The sequence below is a fragment of the Lissotriton vulgaris genome, chromosome 4_1 (genome assembly GCF_964263255.1).
Source record: "Lissotriton vulgaris chromosome 4_1, aLisVul1.2, whole genome shotgun sequence".
In the NCBI taxonomy this organism is placed as follows: domain Eukaryota; kingdom Metazoa; phylum Chordata; class Amphibia; order Caudata; family Salamandridae; genus Lissotriton; species Lissotriton vulgaris.
Window position 1 is genome coordinate 1,538,296,159 of NC_141691.1, and position 19,282 is coordinate 1,538,315,440.

Sequence of the window (19,282 nt, forward strand, 5' to 3'; positions counted from 1 at the left end):
CTCAAAGTTTGGAAGCTGTCAGTATAATGCTCGCGCAGTGTAGCAACAGGGAAGAAGGGTGGCAGGCATGTTCATAAGTGTTCTTTGGGGTAATCTGGACATTGCTCACCATGCTGAGTGGGAGCAGCCTTATTGGCCTACATCACCATTTCCAACCAGGTGTAATGCTCACGCAATTTCTACATTTCCAGTGTATAATTTCTGGAAAAAATTGAAGCTTTCTGTACCTCTCCATATAATTTCGCCCAGAAAGAAGATTGAGTCCTTTTGTAGGAACTTCTACAACATGCAAATTACCAAACCTTCCATTTATGCCAGTCGACAATATTGTATGTGTGCACCGAAAAACGCGGAGTCCTAGGCTTACCTTACTCTGAAAAAATGTTTTTTGATTTTCCACCTACATGTTTTATCTACACAATAGAAAAATAAGTAGGTGGAACCTACTTGTAGCGTGCACTGTTCCTATTGGAAAAGAGACCCTTTTCAAACACTTTGTGTACTAGTTCTAGTGAATCAATAATAACTTACAATTATGTGGACTTTCACATTCTGTATTTTTAATTTCACTTCATACTTTTGTTATTAAACCATTTTTGCAAAGAAAACATCATTCTTATAAATCTTTTTGTGTATAGAAATACAGGTGTATGAAAACAAACAATAGTTTATGCTTTCAGATTCAATCAGTTGCAAACCAACTGTAATGTCAACTTATAAAACACCCGTAGTCCATAATAACTTATAGTTGATTGGATTCAATTTTCTGAAGACATGGTGCCCAATGCATTTCCGGACCCTTTAGCGCAGTCATAAAAACGCTACGTATGTCTCACTGGTGTAGCTGACGAGGTCTAAGTTTTTGGAAATAAAAAGCAAACGTGCGACCGGACTTTAGTGCCTACAGGATTGTTTGCTTTTTATTTCCAAAAACCTAGACCTCGTCAGCTACACCAGGGAGACATACGTAGCGTTTTTATGACTGCGCTAAAGGGTCCGGTGATTGATCGATTTTAAATACACAAAGAGTTAACACCAGAAGTTTTCTTGAATCAGTGAGATTCACGACGTTGTAGGATTTTTCCCCTGAAGAAGGGTACCTTCAGGTCCCGAAATGCATTGGGCACCATGTCTTCAGAAAATTGAATCCAATCAACTATAAGTTATTATGGACTACGGGTGTTTTATAAGTTGACATTACAGTTGGTTTGCAACTGATTGAATCTGAAAGCATAAACTATTGTTTGTTTTCATACACCTGTATTTCTATACACAAAAAGATTTATAAGAATGATGTTTTCTTTGCAAAAATGGTTTAATAACAAAAGTATGAAGTGAAATTAAAAATACAGAATGTGAAAGTCCACATAATTGTAAGTTATTATTGATTCATTAGAACTAGTACACAAAGTGTTTGAAAAGGGTCTCTTTTCCAATAGGAACAGTGCACGCTACAAGTAGGTTCCACCTACTTATTTTTCTGTTTAGTCAAGTTTGTGTAGGCTAAACACAACAACGTAGCGCAGCACCCTTGGATTATATTAGGTTATTTGTTTAAAATTCACGAGTGCTCCTCAATTCCCCCCTCCTTATCTACACAATAAACACAGTGCACAGACCACCCTGAGAAGCTTACCACCGACACATACGTGTCCACTCATATACTATTCTTCTATATAGTAATCTCAGACACTGCAAAAGCAGCCTAACGGCAAAGCTGCTCCATCTAATTGTAATGAAAATATAGAGTTTTTTTTGTGTAACACACACAAGATGAGTTCTCGTCTGCCACTCTTCCTTTTTGTAAACTACACAAAAGTAAAATAAATAAATAACCATACTGTGTAAAGGGGTTGCGAGGCTTTTTGTCTTCCTTCACATCTATTGTTACACAGTCCCTCAGAGCGATCTGAAACAAAGAGAAAGAAATATTCTTACCACGCGGATTACTTCATTCAAATATACAAGCATAAGCTACATCTGCGTTTTACATGACTCAAATACTGTTTAAACACAGCCTCAAGATTGTGTTACACATTTTAAACGAAAGTGATCATGTAGAACAAGACACATCTACCTTTGAAAGGTTCATGCAGTAGCAGGTTCATTCCAATACAACCACAAGCAATGGCAAAGGCGGTCTGGCTTGTTATACGTGTTTGGACTCGAATTTGATAGTTGTGGGATTTGACTGGATGCAAGAACTGAGAACGCACTTGCAGCCACGCCCAGGCACACTGACATACACATACCCTTACTTCGTAGTCAGGAACTAGGAAATCTGCCCACATCCGCCAAATAATGTGCATCATCAGGTCAGACACAACATGGAGGAAATACAATGAGAAGCTATGGAGATTAGCAATGGAACAAGCAGTGGGAATGTGAGTAAACCTCAACAGATTTGAGCTAAGAAGGGTGCCTCTTTTTTGGAAAAGCCTTCAACCTGGAAAATTGATTGCAGAAGAGCCCTTTATATCCAGAAAGGTCCAAGCCCACCATACGAGCATGTAACAGACTGACCAGAATATATATCTGGTTTTAGCACTCCAGCACTACAGATTCTACAAAAGGATTGCAAGAATGCATCGGTAGGTCACAAAACGAACTATGCACAAGAGTGTGCACAAGTTGTCCACATCGAAAGGCTTGTCTCGCTTTCACAGGGGTGCACACAAGCCGTAGTAAGAATGGGAGGCCTGCTAATGTTCCAGCAATACATTATTCGGGCCCAGTTGCCAGGATCAGCATAAATGGGGTATTATCCCCCCAAGTTCACAGAAACAGGGGCGCCTGCCAGGTATGTGCCTGCTATCCCTGCTGCAGTACGCACAGACAGGAACATCACTTGAAAAGGGGCATCACATTTTCAGGGGGAAATATAATTATACTGTTATATGCAGACTACATTTTATTAGACGTAAGTGAACCTGAAGCCAATTTTTCCCCAATCGTGCACAAGATCATTAGCTGTCATGGGGTTTGATATTGGCCCTTCTGCTGCTGGTGTTGGGTCTCAGTCAGGGTAGTTCCTTGGTGTGGTCCTTGGTTCTCTGGGCCGGTTGATCGGCTGAGGGACTAGAAGGCCTCAAAATCAGCTGGAGCAAGTCTTTCAATTTTCCACTGACTAGAAGAATAACCCGCTTTAGAATGTAATTTCTTCAGCAATGGACGGATGAGTATGCATGCTACCTAGGCAACAGGCTGCACAAGGATGCTTCTATTGCATTATGGGAGGACTATGACGTGGAAATAGATGAGGAAAGCACCGACTGCTGGATGTGACTTCTGCTCACTCTGGTCAGGGTGGAACAAATCATGAAGGAGCTGGTTGCCCCTAGATTTTCATATCGCTTTCTGAACATACCTATAACCCCATTGCAAGCCTCCTTCAATACGTTGAAAATCACTAATGTTAAAACTGGCAAGGGGAGGAAAACAGCCTAGAGTAACCTGGAGCATCCTAAAGCTGCCTTATGAGGCCAGAGAGTTCATCAAGCCCAGATCTCAAACTGCATTCCTATAAAGCAGAGGCATGATTTGCATAATTATTAGTCCAAAGCCGTTGTGAGTTGCCAAATCTTGCAGTCTAGGCTGCTTCGTCCTGTCTCTGGAGTACTGGTTTGTTATGCTGGATCCAGAGACAAGGAGTCGGGATGGATCCAGTGTTGTGTGTGATGATTAGTGATGCAGAAAAGGGGTTATGGGTCCTGGTGGTGTCTGTCCTAATTCAATGGGCTATTTCGTTGCTATTAGATGCCCAAAATGGGAAACCCTTTACCCATTGATATGAGGAGCTTACTTTAGGGGTAAGGACAGAACTGGTGACTGAATATAGTAGTAAATCCCCTACCAGAATGGGTAGCTGTTACAGAAGGTAATGAATCTTCAATTTTTCCGAGTTTTTGAATAATTTATTTGTGATTATTGTTTCACGGTAATCTGGTAATCCGAGTAGCACAACGAAAGGAAGCGCAGCCAACACTTGTTTCAGCCCTTTGTGGAGCACAGGCCTGTGACTTCCTCAAGGCGTGGATATTGAAGTCCCGGCCGAGTGCACATATGTGTGGCTACAGCTAGGTCAAGTCCTTATGAGGAGGCAAGTTCTGCGGTCCAAGGCTTATGCAGTAGGCTGTGTCTCTAGACGTTCGTGTTCAGTGTCTCAGAGGTCTCGAAAGTGTCTCTAGTGTGCACTTGAACAGAGATTTTCCTCTGAGCCCCAGGTCGCCTCTCCCCAGAGAGGAAATCAGAAAGGTTGCAGGTAATGTGCCCACCAATGATGGAAGAATTTTTAACACACTCACAGGCATGCCACTTTCTCATCAATAAACAATGACTTTGGTGGCTGAATAACAACGTAGGGAGTCAGGTGGTTAGAGAATTAGGAGCAGGAGATTTGAGATCCTGCACCCATACTGAATCCAGCCATCCACCCCCTAGCCCCCCTGCCACCCACCACTCATCAATGTTTTAAGGCAGATCTGTGTGTGGTCTACTTATCTGTGCACAGAGTAACCCAAATCCTCTTAGATCAGACTCAATGGCCCAATATACATGTTGAATAAGGACATGGTGAGGATCCAGCAATGAGGGTCACAACACGTTATTTCAGAGCACCCTGAGATGCATTTCCCAATCTTTTCCTCTTGGTGCCTCTGTTGCAAAATATTAAAAAATTAGCCCAGAACCTAACCATAGAAGCGCATGTAGTGTTCTAGGGCTTCTGTCAACCTTCCCAAGATCAAACGTATCAAAAGCCACTGACAATTCTAAAACACAAGTAAACAGGAACAGAGGCGAATACATTGATGACGTCTGGATCAGTGATAAGAAGACTGACAAGGTTTCCTTTGTAATGTGTAGGCTGATTGGAATATTGGTGTAAGACTTGTGCCTTGAGACCCCTAAGGGTGAGTAGTCACGCTTAACAAACCCCTGATTGATTGACTTGGACTATTGCTGGATTATCAAGGGTGGCATAAGATTTACATTTAGCATTGCTTAAGTCCAGAGCGAAGTTTATGGATAAGATATTTTTGTTAGACTTCATTTCGTTTGAGGCACCACATTCAGATGACTGGTAGATGAAATTGGATTTGAGTTTGGATACGTGGGACATGGTGCTTAAGTAAATGTAAACCTGCATTTGAGGATGTATCTTTTGATTCACAGATTGTGGTGGGTATAGGTCTGCAATTAAGTGGGTCTTTCTGAATGACGGCTAGGCTGCCTCTCAAATTATGTTGTCTGCCAGCACAAATTATTTTTATCCGTAAGGAATTAGAGAGCCAAAGATAGACTGGGAATGTGACTTAAACTAAACTTCTTTGAAATAGGGCCTGGCCACGCAAGAAGGCAGATAGCACATGTTAAGCTCTAGCCCCAGACATCATCCGTAATTATCTGGCCTTGAAAACACAGCAGATGGGCAAGTGACCTTCACTACAGCCCAGCAGAGAGACACAACCAAATTGGTCCCAAAATAAGCGGCCCGGAAGCCCCAAATCAGCAGTGTGAACAGAGTGACTACAGCACATTAGATTTTGAAATGGCAGTCACGCACTGGGGCAAGGCAGAGCAGAGAAACACACCCTGCACCAAACAATGATGCAAGTATAGGTCAGGTGGATGGGCGACTGGCAATCAGACCTGAAGAGCCTGAAGGGAAAAAGCAGGGTTGGGCTGGTCGAACTGGCAACGAGGAGGCAGAGTGCTGGACTAGACAATTGAATGGCATGGAGAGACTGGTCTCCTAGGCCCCAGGCTGCCTTTCCTGTAGAGTGCTGTGGTGGGGGCCTGAGCCCAGTCTCTGAACATGCGTGCACAGTACTGCACGGGGGACCCCTGCCCTGCTTCCTCTTCTGAGACCACAGCACAAGGCCCCCGCACTAAGAGCCTCGAACCCACCTCATGGGGATCTGAGCTTCGTCCGAATCGACCCTTGCTAGGCAGAGGCATCCATAGCTTGTGTGTGTGCCACTAGCCTGGCCTCTGATTTGAGCCGGGATTCGCTAATTGAGTTGTACCTCACCGACCCGAGCAGTGGCTCTATTGACACCCTCCTTCCTGGACTCCTCATGGCCACACTCAGCCCCAGGTGGGGACGTGCCATGGGAAAAGAAAAACCGAGCCACAATGAGGGGCAAGGCACTGTGGATAAATACACCAAGGATAACACTTTGGCAGGCAACCACCAGGACTGAGAGGAGTGAGGAGGCACAATGGGAGAGGCCGCTGACACGATCCTCTAGGTCATAAAGGACACTCGCTCCTTGCTTGAGACCAGACCTGGCGACATCAGCATGAACCTCGCCCTCCTGAACAACGACTTCTGTAATGCAACTGAAATAGTGAACAGGAAACTAGGCTCTCTGGAACAGAGGACACCATGAAAACTTTCTGAAACTACGTTATGCAACTCCTATACACTACTGGTGAACACCAAACAGAAGACGCAAAAGGTTGATCCAGCAGAAATAACCTCCAGATAGTGGAAATACCTGAGGGGAGGTAGGGCCCTCAACTAGTGTAGTTCATTACTGCATGGCTCCTTTCTTGAATTCAGCCAGAGTCCTCAACAAGTACTACGTGGTGAAAGGGTTCACCAATCACGGACTGTCCCCCTCCTGTCCGCCCCCTCCCCCAGCCCAACACAGGCCTCACCATGACGATTCTTTGTCCTGTATCCTATTTTTCAGTCAGCCAGAATAAACTGGATGCCTCCCATTGTTTTTATTCCCGTCATGATCCCCCCAGACTATACGCTCAACATCCAAAAACAACATAGGTCATTCTCCAAAGTCAAACAAAAACTCAAAGTGATGCAGCTCACATACATGTTGTTCTTTCTGGTCCGGCTAAAAGTACTCCACAACTGCAAGGCACACTTCTTCAAAACACCTGAGGAGGCCTGGGACTAGTTGGAGGTGCACGGAATGTAAATTTAATGTAAATTTAAATTGATACTTGTATAGCGCACTACTCACCCGCAAGGGTCTCAAGGGGGTATTTACGAATACCGCTGTGGAACCCATCCTGGCTTTCCCTGTGAGGCGTCCACTCCTGGGCACCCCCAAGGTGGAGGCCAGGCATCCTTAGCGTTGTGGGGGCCGTTGTGGAGATTAAGCAAGCTATTGCCCAGAGTTGCAGAGTGGGACTCCATGATTGGAATAGGCACCGAGGCGAGAATTATCAGGTCCGTGGAATTTTGAGCCCAAGTCCCGCCGAGGCAGGTAATTGAACCCTGGTCCCGGGCTAGACCTCTACATCAGGGTCTGCCGCTTAAATCATTGAGCCGCTCTAATCGAGGAGCCTCATTACCCCGGAAAGACTATAGTGTGATCAGTCAGCCAAGACGAACGGGCTGCATGGGCAAATAGAGCTCCCGCCAACGTAGATTCAAAGCAGCACTCCATGTAATCCTGAAGGCTACCATGAAGAGCTCTCAGACTGGAATCAGGATACAATTGACAATCCCGCTGATGCCCATTACTTAGATGGCTATGGACCCTGGATATGGGCAGACCATTGGGAATGGAGGAAACAGGTGTGGGCGCCCACTCACACACACAGGTGGCACACTATCTTCTAAAATGCACGGGACTGAACCTGTGCAAACCCCACATTACAAGTGTATCCCAGATCTGAACTATAATTGACATTGCCAGGGCAAAGGTTTCACCTGTAGTTCTAGTTGATACAGTTTAATTGGAGACCGATGCTGCTCGGGCTGAAGTGTGGAAAGAAGGAGTTGACGGTTGGGGTTATTAAGTTAAGTTGGAATATTACTCCCACAGTTTAGACAGATTATACACTGCAACGTTCTTCTATCTAAGAAAACTCCATGACTCAGGCTGCAACACACTTTAATCTACATACAATCCTCTCCAGGACTGTAAATGGTCTTAAGGATAAAGTCAAAGGAAGTGCTGTAATGCAGTTTCTTAGGAGGCACTCTCCAAATAATCTTTTCCTTTAGGAGACTCACCTGAAAGGGACTAAGTGTGCTTTCCTAAGCAGATACGTGCATGATGTGGTATATCATGCAGGATTCCCCTCAGGCTCTAGGGGGATGACCATCCTTCTGCAAAAAAGTTTTCCAGTGATATTAAAGAAACCAACCAAAGACTCACTGGGCAGATATGTTGTGGTGGTGGGCTCACTGCATGACCAACACTGGTCCCAGAGTTGTGCCTACTCCCCCTCTTTCCTCCTTCTCACAACATTACATGCTATCACGGATTTCATGATTGGTTAACTAACTGGAAAACTAGTATTTGGGGGTAACTTCAATGCAGTTAGGAAAAAACCGAGATATATGTGGCACACACCACCCTGATAGGCCACTTACATTGGATGACAATGCTGTATGGCAGTCAAGGGGAGATGGAAAAGGTGGGTACATGTATCATCAATAGTGCATAATTCACTATCCCACCTTGATTACATCTCCTTACCAGAAGGGTGAGGGTAGTCGGGGTGGTGTGTTGGGGGTCACTGAGGTCCTTAACAAATTCAGGCTTCCCACCTCAGACCACTGCACTCTATTAGAACTACAAAGCCCTGAATGCAGATCTAGCTATTTTTGGTAAGTTCGGCTACTATGTGATGACTTTGCTGCATCACTGAGGGTTGACACTGAAGAATACTTTTGTATGAATCCCACATGAGTAGGCTCAACGATTACACTATGGTAGGCCTTTAAGTCTCTCATACATGGAAGGGTCATGTCCCTGATTGGGGCAGAATGCCAACGCCACAAGGCCTGTATTGTGGCACTTGAATTAAGGTATTGTAGCTGGAGAGAGAGAGGCAATACAGCCGGTCTCTCACTCCCTTCTCCAACAGCTAGATTTGTTGAGAGCAGAGTTGAGTACCATACCTATGGAACCCGCTAAACAACTAAGGTTGGCTTACCAAAGCCGTATATACAAATTCGGCAACAAATCAGGAAAATTACTCCATAGTTTAGCAACCAACACAACACACCCTAAGCAGTTTTGACCAGCAGTGATAGTGGCAATAACACACTCTCAAGACATTGCAGACGCAACTGCAGCTTACTATCAAGCACTATATGACCAACGCACCCCACCCCAGGATGAACTAAATCATCCTTTTATTGCAGTCCTCCCCTAACAATCATTATCTAGAACAGATAAGGAAGGCTAGGATTTGTACGCAACATTGCTGGAGATCTCAGAAGCAACTACTGCTCTGCAATGGGGAAAAACCCTGGTCCTATTGGTTTCCCGTTGGAATTTGGTTTTAAATTATCAGTCCTTAATCAAATCCTCACTATTCCAAAAAGAGCTTCAGAAAGGTTGCTTCCCTAAAGACATGCAGGAAACCATGGTGCTAGTCCTATATAAACTCGGAAGATTACTGGAAAAGTGCTCCTCATACCATGTGATATCCCTTATCAACATGGAAATGAAGATCTCTGCTAAGATCCTAGTGAATAGTTTGTTTAAAGTCATAATCTCCTTAATTATCCAGGACCAGAATAGCTTTATGCTAGGGGGAGGTACCTGCACACTGCCTTCGGCGGTTGCACCAGATTATAGCTCGATTTCATGAACTAATACATCATTATCCACTCTTGCTGCAAGACTTTGAAAAGACGTTCAAACACCATCGGGTGGATCTCTTAGTTCGGAAGTCCTAAAAAAGATTAACTTTGGTCATTATTTCTTCTCATACCAACAACCACCATACTCCAAGCCTAGTGCACCGGTACGTGTTAATGGGCGTCTGTCGGGCTCATTTCCGATAAAAAGAGGTACGACACAAGGATGCCCCCTTTCCCCCTCTTCTTTGCCCTAGGAATTGAGTCCCTGGCTGAATGGCTTCGGAGAGATGCACAAAATGTGCCTTTAAATGGCTCAATCTTCCAGACGATCGTGCGTGTCTCTATATGCAGATTTTTTTTTTTATTCTCCAAGCCTCACAGCACACTGGCACCAGACTCTTACTAATCTTGATGGCATATGAACTATCCCCTGGACAAGTCCACTTTGGTACCAATCGCATGCTATGTTTTATGTGGATAGCTCAGTGGGTTACTGCTTTTGACACAGAGATCCATTTGTTACTTGCAGTTCATCAATTACAATCCTAATATAGCACAGAGACCTATGAACTGTCACCAAAGAGCTTCATGCAGTCTTCATGGTATAGGTTAGAACATTATTTTTTTTCCCCTAGTCTTTTCATTATCTTTTTTTGTTTTAAAAAGGGCTTGTTTGGGTAGAAATACATTCTTATCAGTAAAGCCAACTCCAATCACTGGGGTATGTTTTAAAACCTGAGTTTGTGTTTCTCCAGACCACACACTCTTAACATATACTGACAACTAGTGTGGATGATATGCGATTGCTAAACCTTGTAATCCTCATTTTCATATGTAATATTTCCTATAGAAGACTGATTTACACGTCTGATTCATTGTCTCTGTATAATGTGTTGGAGATGAGGGGCACTGTTGGAGTGTGGTAGTGAGGGAATCCGTGGAAAAGGAGCTCATGGGGGTGGGGGGAGGCAAAAAAGATTGTAACACCGGACGCCACAAGCACTAAAGATGGCTCTACTATAAAGGATGTAGTGGCTGCTCCATCTGTTGTACAAAACTTGAGTCTTTGAGGGGGCTGGGGAGCGGGATAGGCGAGCTTCTCTCCTGGGCCTCCGGAAGGGCAGGTTATGGAGGGAGCAGGAGACTTACATTGCTGGCTCCACTTTTTGCGGAAGATGCTTTTTCCTAGGAGTTGGGTTCCTAACGGGCAACCTTGAACACAAAGCGGCAAGCATCTCCTATGGAGCACGGGGAGCAGTGGGAAGCAGAGTGAGTGGAGTATGTATGTATGTATGTATGTATTTATTTTTATAAAGCGCACATTTCACCGGTAGGTCTCACAGCGCTGTCAGTGAGAGATTCTCTGGCTTATCGCTGTGTGCACTTCTCACTTACTGCCAATAATCTTCAAATACTTTTTGTGTAGCCATCAGGTTTTAGTTTGGTCCTGTGGCACTGACAGTGCAGCTACCAGTTGGCAGCTTTGCAATTTTGATTGGCCCAAGAGTGGTCTAGGATTTATGTGTGTGGTCCATAAGTCACTTCATGGAAATGGACCTTGTCACCTGATTCACTAGTATATGCAGTAGACCTTTGTACTTTCTACCATTCCTAAGTGACTCTTAGAGTATATCCATTTGTATCTCTTCCTTGAGTGACTTTACTACTTGTACATTTGCAATGTTTCTTTCTATGTGTATCTACTCCTTGTGTGACTTTACATCTTGTACATTTGCAATTGTTTCTGTGTGCATCTTTTATGTAACACATGTAATCCTAAGTCCTTATGTTTTTCAACTGGTTCTTATGTAAAGCGCTCAGACACCTTCGGGTAAAGTTTGCGCTATATAAAATTGCATTAAATAAAATAAAATAAAATAAAAATTCAGCGACTCCGCTGGCATGTACCTAGAAGATTATTGCATTCTTCAGAAGCAAAACTAGTTTCTGTACCCTGCGTAAAAAAAGCTAACCGGGGTGGCAGAAACTTTTTCGTTGCTGCAGCCAAAGCTTGGAATGACCTTCCTCTGCCTCTCAGAAGCATGACAAAACTATTAGACTTCAGGGAGGCCTTGAAAACATGGCTGTTCAATGCCAATGACTAGTTGTAACCCTCAGTGCTCGGGCCTCAGCAAGACATCAAATACAGTGCCAGGACACCTAGGGTAGCAGTGCGCTCAATACATATCAATAACATTACGTGTTTCGACATGACCAGTGCAGTCTTTGCTAAAAGCGGTGTGAGTACTATCGACATGAACTGCTTAGTCGTATGAGTGAACTAGATGCACACAACTCTGCAGATGCCGCCTGACAAATACTCACCTGAGAGCTAGTGGAAAGCCATGTTACTTGAATAAATGTGCTATTCTTTTATGGATATTATTAAAAGCACAACAAACATGTGGTGAAACAATATCGTCTTGATGCTTTGTCCGTTTTGGGGTAGTTCACCAATGTCAACAAACATGTATCAACTGTTCCACTGAACCTTTTTCGGGTGAAGTTACATCACAATTTTTATAGCACCATGTTCAACATTGGGCAAAGTCATAGCGCCTGAAGCCACCTCTCATTTATGTAGGTTACTTCCATAATTGTGTTCTATCTACAGGAATATAGTTCTGCCATTTTTTCCCAAGCAGGTTATTCCCAGAACCTTTCCAGGAATCTTTTGGAAATAGTTTTCACTTCCTACTGTACAGATTAGGTGTTATTAATAAGCAAAGGTTGGGTGACAGGATGAACATGCTTACAAGGGATTCTCAAAATTCCTTCAATATTGACCCTATTATCATGTAGTAATTTCGACAATCAGGCAGAATAAATTAATGTAAAGTGCATGAGTTCTATCCCTCACTCTTGTTCTTGCCACTACACCCCTAGGCACAGAAAACCAAGACAAAATAAGAGTATCCCCGGTTGGGGAGGAAGAGGATCCATTTTGGGCATCACTCGGTAATATTGTAGCACCTTGTTCAGTTAACATTAGTAACGTCCCGCGAGTGGTGGCAAAATGGACCCCACTGCAGAGGGTCTGGCCACTCCCGCAGATCTATCCTCTGCCTTGACCGGATTTGTCTTCAAGAGACTTATTCAGAAAATGGCTTTCATTTAAATGGGTATTGCTTGTACTGTATCTCAGCAATTCCTGCACCCTGAGGGAAGGAGAGGGGTGTATTGGCTGTGCTAAATACTACCAAATGTAGTAAGGTGTAAATTAGGCCCCCAAGTTCCCTCCTGTGGAACCAATTGTTGTTATTCACTGGATTAGGCACTGTAGACTTCATGATCGTGAATTTTGATCATAACATTTTTTATCAGCGTAACACACAAGTCGTTGATAAGCTAAATGAGGCGATCATTAAGGCAAACACCCCAAGTTACCTGTTGTATCATACTGGTAGGGGATTTTAATTGTTGGATCTGTGCTCGCATCAATGTAGGTTAGAAAACAAGGTGGGCCTGCCAAGGACTCATTTCAAACATATTGTTTATGGGAACGTTTTAAAGAACATTGTGATCTCAAATTACTTAATCCCCTTATTTGACTGTGTAAAAGATACTTCTGCTTATTGTCCTTCTTTTGTGGGAGGAGGGAAATTGAGCACAATTGATAATATACTAATAACTAGTGATTAGAGCGGCTTGATCTTAGATTTTAGGATATCTTCAAATTGTGCAAATCATCACAATCCCATAAAAGCACACTTTAACATAAAACCAACGATAGGGGATGTGAAACTTCATGTTCCTCCTATTGAATATAATAAAAACAAAGGACTTAGGTTAAAATGGGACTCAGTAAATCTGCATATTTAACAACAAGGGGTGGTGATGGACAGAGTTTCTGAATTAAGCAGAATACTCTCACCCAGTCAAGAGATCAGGGCTAGATCCAACACCGTTTTTTAGCTCACTGCACCATCCCAGCTCAGAACCTGGCTATATGCAAATTAGTCCGTTCCTGTCCCAGTGCATGATGGGAACAGGGCAAACCAAACTACCAAGCCAATTTTACACTGGGAAGGAAACAAGCTTCCGGGGACCGGTTTCTGGCAGTAAATCTGCAAGCCTTTGAATCAAAAAATATTAGGAAAAAATTGCCCTCATTAATAGCTGTCACTAAGGGTGTTACTGCTGATCAAGTTGGAGAATTTGAGTCATTATGTTTATCAATATCCTTGGGTTTAGCAGTTAAACGCCCCCCTACCATTGAATGCAGTGATGAGTATCTCGAAGCCAAAGTCCTCTCAGATTTCCTTTTCCTAGTTTCCTTTGAAACCACATGGTTGCCTGCTAAAGATTAATGTGAAGAAGGATAAGAAGGCCCTACTCCACCAACAAAGCCACAATATTCTCAACCTGAAGTAAATCCAGAATTCCTAGTCCTTGAGTGGCAGTTTAGAAACTACTTTATGAAAGAAAGATGCTATCAAGACGGTCTTCAGTGCCACAAGGACGTTGAAGGCAAATCAAGGGTATGGGTCCATGCACCTCTGAGGACACAATGAGTATCTTCCTTGAACTGCATGTTTTACAGTAAGCCAATAAGATCTGCAAAAGTTAGAAGACGATACCCACAAGTTGTGGGAATGCAGGAGTCCGAATAAGAAATACTGCCATGGTGGGGAATGCAGCCTTTGAATATACATGGTTAAAAAAAAAAAAGTCACAAGAACTGAAGTGGTAAGTAAGAAAGCACAGAGATGCACCTGTCCAGCTCCTTAGCAAAACCAACATTGATTAATATCAGCACCAACTGTACTGAAATATGAGAAACGAGAATTAAATAGGTCTTACAAAGGAAAACATAGACCTGTTGGGTACATTTCTCAAAGCCCAACACGTAAGACAACCTGCCCAAAGCATCATCCCAATATACCTAAACAAAATTCCCATAATGCCTTATTTGTAAAAACAAACTCCCATAATGCCTTATTTGTAAAAAATAATCAGTAACGGCTTGTTACACTATGTGTTGTGGGACGATGCTTCTTGGCAAGTTGTGTGCATCAGTTGGGATTAAAAGGAGTTTACAGTTCAAGATGGACAAGCATTTTCATACTATAATTCTGCAATGGCAACCTAGCCTTACCTTAATAATGGGTCTAGAAACTTCATCTGGCTCAAAAATAAGTGATTTTGAACAGATTTTCAACGACCCCCTTACTTTTCTGAAAAATATAAAGAAAGGAAATTATTTTACGATACACAATCAACAATAAAAACACATTAATTTTAAAGTAATGCATCAGTTTATTTTTCAACCGCAGCAACAGTGCATTACCGAGTGGTGTGCATGTATCTGGCTCGGGAGAAACACTGGGGTTTAGGAAATCACGGACTATAGAAGCTAGGATGGAAATGCAGCTGTAATATCAATGTTTTACTAATTGTGTTGTTGTAATTGGACGATTGTGGTCGTAGTTTTAGTGTTGCTGTTGCATTATTACAGGTTATTCTTAGAACGTAGTACTATTGCAGCGGTGTCATACTGTGCAGTTGTAATGTTACTGTTGTACCAGGTAACTGTTTGTGTGTTGCCTTAAATTGTGTACTGTCGTTAAATCTGCTGTGGGGCTCCAGTATTCAGATATGTGCAGCCGAGCAGTAATAGTGTTTTAGATTCACCGTTGCAGACTTGTACTGCTCATGTATGCGAAGTGTTGGCTTTGTCGAGCTGCAGAATCCGTGAATCTGCATATTGCGTTGAGAGAGTTGATGTGCAGTTGTGCACTTGCAGAGGTGTGCTATTTTATAGTTCCAGAGTGGTGCATTTAGAACTCATTTGTGTTACGCTGTATCGTTGTAATTGCTCGGGTGTAGAGTTGTTTATTTTGTTAAGTGTAATACTTGTTGCAGAAAAGAAATAAAGAAAAGCCCGGGAGACAAAATAGTTTCTACCCATGAATGATTCGTGTGCTATAACTAAATTAGATGCGCTGAGCCACAGAGGGCAAGCACACAGCAACGCTACTTTGCTTTCCATTTATTTTCATGTACAGCAAACGTCTCACCATCAAAGTAATCCTCACCCCCCCCCCCCCCTTTCCGCACGTACACACAAGCACAAACCCCGCCCTTCGCCACCCACGAATAGGTATGGCCTTAATGATGTAAGGAATTTTTCATGCAAACCTGAAAATCATGGTACAAGTGATCAAAAATCACCAGAATAGACATGCTACATACCACCTCATTGCTATCGGCCACCAACAATATAGTGAGATTTTGAACCAGACAAGGCTTTCTGGTTCACATTCTACAGTAGACTAACAGTGGCAATTTATAAAGTTTGCCACATACAAGTCAACTAAATGCACCAGGATCGACAATTGTTAGGTGGATTTGGAAAACCCAATGCCTCCTCTGCTGTAAATTATTTCCCTAGATATTAAAAAGCATGCGAGTAAAAACCTAATGTAATACAGCCAATTGACAGGTTGGGAGAATGCTTACTAATGTTGGTTGCTCCCAATCCCAATAGCTCCCGGTGGCATTGACTCACTGAACACACGTTTTCATTGCTCCCAAATAAGGCTCATGGATAAATGTGGGAAAGGAATACTAAAATTCTAGCTAAGCAGAAAATAAAACATTATGAGTTTCAGAGATGGTACACACCTGCATACCTTATTGGAACAATGGTGTTCTTTGCTCAAAGAATTAGCAAGGACTGCTATTCTCATGCCACATGCTGGCTGAACTGATAACTCAGCACACGAAGGCCAAGTGCATCCTGGTCTGCTAGCCTTCAATATGAACTGGAGATATGATGCACAAACTATCCCAGAGACACCTGGCATCAGTAGCGGCTGCTCCCGGGAAGCAGCAGCAGTGGGGAAATAGGGCTAAAAAAAAAACTCACACAAAACCCTTACCTGCCTGCCAGCCAGCTGGCCGGTCCCCGCGCTTCTTCTCCGTCCTCTGCCTGTCCTGGCTTCTTCTGTGGAAAAAGATAGCACTCGGGCTACCAGGCCCCCCATAGCCAAATCACAACGCTGCAATGCAGCATTGTGATTGGTCTGAGCGCCATGGTCCAGCCCTCAGCCAGGGAATGGAAACCTGCACATGTTCTCCATGCAGGCTGTAATGCAGCTTGCAATGATAACATGCAAAGTGCGCATGGATGTTTGGCCGTCCTGAATGCACACCACTCCTCTCCCTTCTTTGTGAGCAGAGCAGATCTGCCCCGCCAAGAGGCAGCAGCAGGAACAAATAAAATTAAATGAATGCGATTTATTTTATTTTTCCTTTTTTTTCCACTGCTAAAGGAAGTGGGGCGCCGCTCCTCTGCCTTGGCGAAGGAGCCTCCACTGCCTGGCCTGAAGATTCCTCTCTGACCTTCACTTTCTGAGCTACACTTTTATAACAATCTCATTGGGTTTAGAAATCTTAGTGGCAAAAATTGACAAGTGGCCAATGCCCTTTCATTTATTTTAATACTACAATTGTTTGCTCTTTTGAATATGAACAAAACAGACACACAGTTATCTTTCTAGTAAATCACATAAATTAATAACAAGCCAATGTAAAAATGAAGTCAGGATTGATAAAGCAATACAGATATATTCACAGAAGCTCGACTGTCACACTGCAGAACATAATATAAACCAAAAGTGAATTATAGGAATCGTGCTTTTTAAGCACCGATTAATAGCTTAACCTGTGGTCTCTTGGGGAGTCGGCACTGGCCTGTCCTTGCAGACAGCGATGTACTTATTGTTTTTTTGTCAAATTTATACATTTTATTTTGTTCTATTTATTAAGCCAATTTAAAGTCTTTGAGGTTCATGAAGTGCAGGGAATAAGCAGCGAAGAGGTGCAGGAAAACAATGGACGGTTACGTGTAATATTAGCTTATTTTATACTTCTGGGTGTGGGTTAATAGTTTTATGACTAATGGTGGGAGGCAGCATGAGATGATTGGGATTATTGGGTGAATGTAGTGGGACAGAAGATTTAACTTGCTTAGTGCATATGGTGGATTCCAACTGTCGATTCTTTTAAATGCGGATGTATATGGTGATTACTTCTTTTATGTAGGTTTTCTTGTATTTATGTACCTTTTATATCTATTTACGCGCAGAATAAAGTGTCACAAACAAATAGCTGAGCACATTTAACTCAGCAGGGAAATGCCCATGACAAAGAACCTGCAGTGCGGGACCCCAAACACCACCGTAGCTGCTAGGAGGGCCGGTCGGCTCCTTCTCAGATGTACTTCAACCCTGCCCTTCCAATTGTCGCACTCCACTGGCACATGGAAAGTCCCCTCTGAGATGGTACACTGGGGTCCATTTTGGGCTACTTCTCCTTTGAGAAATGGAGCACACATTTCAGGGCGAGATACAGTGTCCAGGGGACCTCTGTCACTTAAACATTCCAAACAAGAATAGCAGCCCTCTGTTTCCTTTAAAAAAAATCATCTTCCCTTAAAAAATAAAAGACAAGTTTTTTTGAAAAACTATCAGTGATGGTGTTCTGTTGACCCTTGCAGGCTTCAATCCCTGTGATTGCGACCAATTCTAGAGAGTCACAAACTGCGGCCTGCTTAATGAATATTAATTAGGCAGGGCCTTCAACTCACTATGATTGCTTATTTTGAGAGCTGTTAGTATACTGGCCGGTTTGACAAATAAGTTTCTGAATGCAAAAAGTATAGTTGCAAAGTATGACTGCTTTGCACAAGACGAAAAGTTACTTCTTTGGCAGCACCCTTACTGGTGGATTCTGTATCTAACCGCAGATTCCTCACTCTAGGCACCAGACTGGATCTAGAAATCTTTTTAGGTCTCACCTAGTGTTGCAGCACGCAGTCGCTGCTCGCTCTGTGAGACATATTGGGGTAGAGGAGATTTTTCAAAGGACTTGAAGCCCCGCCCCTAATTTTCACTGGGTCGCGTCAGCGTTTATGGTAAACGCTGGCTTCCCATTGAAAAGGAGGCTACTTGGTAACCGCCCTCTCTCCTTTTTCGTCCGGCCCATCCGGACTGGATCGTCTGCTTCACGGCTGTCGTGAAGCACTTTGATATCTTTTGGAGGTGTGTACTGCCAGATCAGGTTTCCGGTGAGCTCATTGCAGGCACGCACGGCTCCTCTGTTGTTCTCTGGTGAGTGTTCCAGCTGGCACGAGTTCAGCTGTGTTCGGAGCACAAGGGAAGAGGGGCTTAGGGGGCTTCAACAAATGAAGGCTTGGTGGCAGCGCGCTCGTAGGGGACATTGGTTGACTGTCTGTGGCGAGAAAAGGCAGGGCGAGGGGCGTTGTCCCATGCATCTCATTTACAGCCCAGAGTTCACAGGCAGGTCAGCCAGCTCCTAATGACATCATTACCCTTGTTTACCAGTCACGGAGGGGAAGTGGCGCTCTGGGCTTGAGGGAATGGGGGAGGGCCGGGTCCACTTAGCATGTCACTTTAGCCTGCAGCTCTGAAGGATCAGATGCCTCCTGGAAACCTCTGATCATTGAGTCTCTTCCGCCTTAAAGTAAATCTGTGACTTTACTTTTTGTAAAGAAGCAGGCTGCACTAGATTTGATTACTGCAGATTTATTTGCTTAGCATTGACAACAGAAATGCTGTACAAAGGTCACATCAAATAGTTTGTTAGCCAGGCTGTGGACGGCAGCTGAAAACAAGTGTTTGACAAGTGAGATTTTGAAAGGCCGCCGAAAAGTGTAGACTCTTGATGGGGTGCTGGGCTTCTTGG

General features: G+C 43.5%; 1 protein-coding gene across 1 annotated transcript in view; it reads right to left on the reverse strand.

Annotated features, from left to right (window-relative positions):
* Positions 1–19,282, reverse strand: part of NSMAF (neutral sphingomyelinase activation associated factor) — a 606,375-nt gene that overhangs the window by 507,649 nt on the left and 79,444 nt on the right. Inside the window, exons 3-4 of the mRNA XM_086965781.1 lie at positions 14,670–14,748; positions 1,842–1,909 (exon numbers count right to left, since the gene is read on the reverse strand). Coding sequence (XP_086821907.1) covers positions 1,842–1,909; positions 14,670–14,748 — 147 coding nt within the window. The remainder of the gene's footprint in view (positions 1–1,841; positions 1,910–14,669; positions 14,749–19,282) is intronic.